At 62.2% G+C, this 238-nt stretch overlaps 1 protein-coding gene across 1 annotated transcript in view; it reads right to left on the bottom strand.

The window, feature by feature from the left end:
- LOC104471506 (thymosin beta-15A homolog) overlaps nt 1-176 on the bottom strand; it is a 691-nt gene extending 515 nt beyond the window's left edge. Inside the window, exon 1 of the mRNA XM_010086862.1 lies at nt 77-176. Coding sequence (XP_010085164.1) covers nt 77-176 — 100 coding nt within the window. The remainder of the gene's footprint in view (nt 1-76) is intronic.
- Between the last annotated feature and the right edge of the window lie 62 nt (nt 177-238).

Genomic DNA, 238 nt, shown 5'->3' with positions numbered 1-238 from the left:
GGCGGGTGGCCAACCCCTGCCTCCAGCACCTCCGAACACCGGGGCCCCACCCTGGCCTCCCCCCTGCAATACTCACTCTCTTTGGAGGGCAGCGTGTTCTTCTCCTCCGTGTTGGTTTTTTTCAGTTTCTTCTTGTCGAATTTCTCCACCTCCGAGAGGTCTGGCTTGTCACACATTTTGCCTGCGAGACCCCCCGTCCCCCCCCGCAGGTCAGCCAGGGTCGCCAGGGATGGGGATC

Source organism: Pterocles gutturalis, unplaced genomic scaffold (genome assembly GCF_000699245.1).
Source record: "Pterocles gutturalis isolate BGI_N339 unplaced genomic scaffold, ASM69924v1 scaffold27746, whole genome shotgun sequence".
NCBI classification, from domain to species: domain Eukaryota; kingdom Metazoa; phylum Chordata; class Aves; order Pterocliformes; family Pteroclidae; genus Pterocles; species Pterocles gutturalis.
This window is presented reverse-complemented; position numbering and strand designations above follow the sequence as displayed.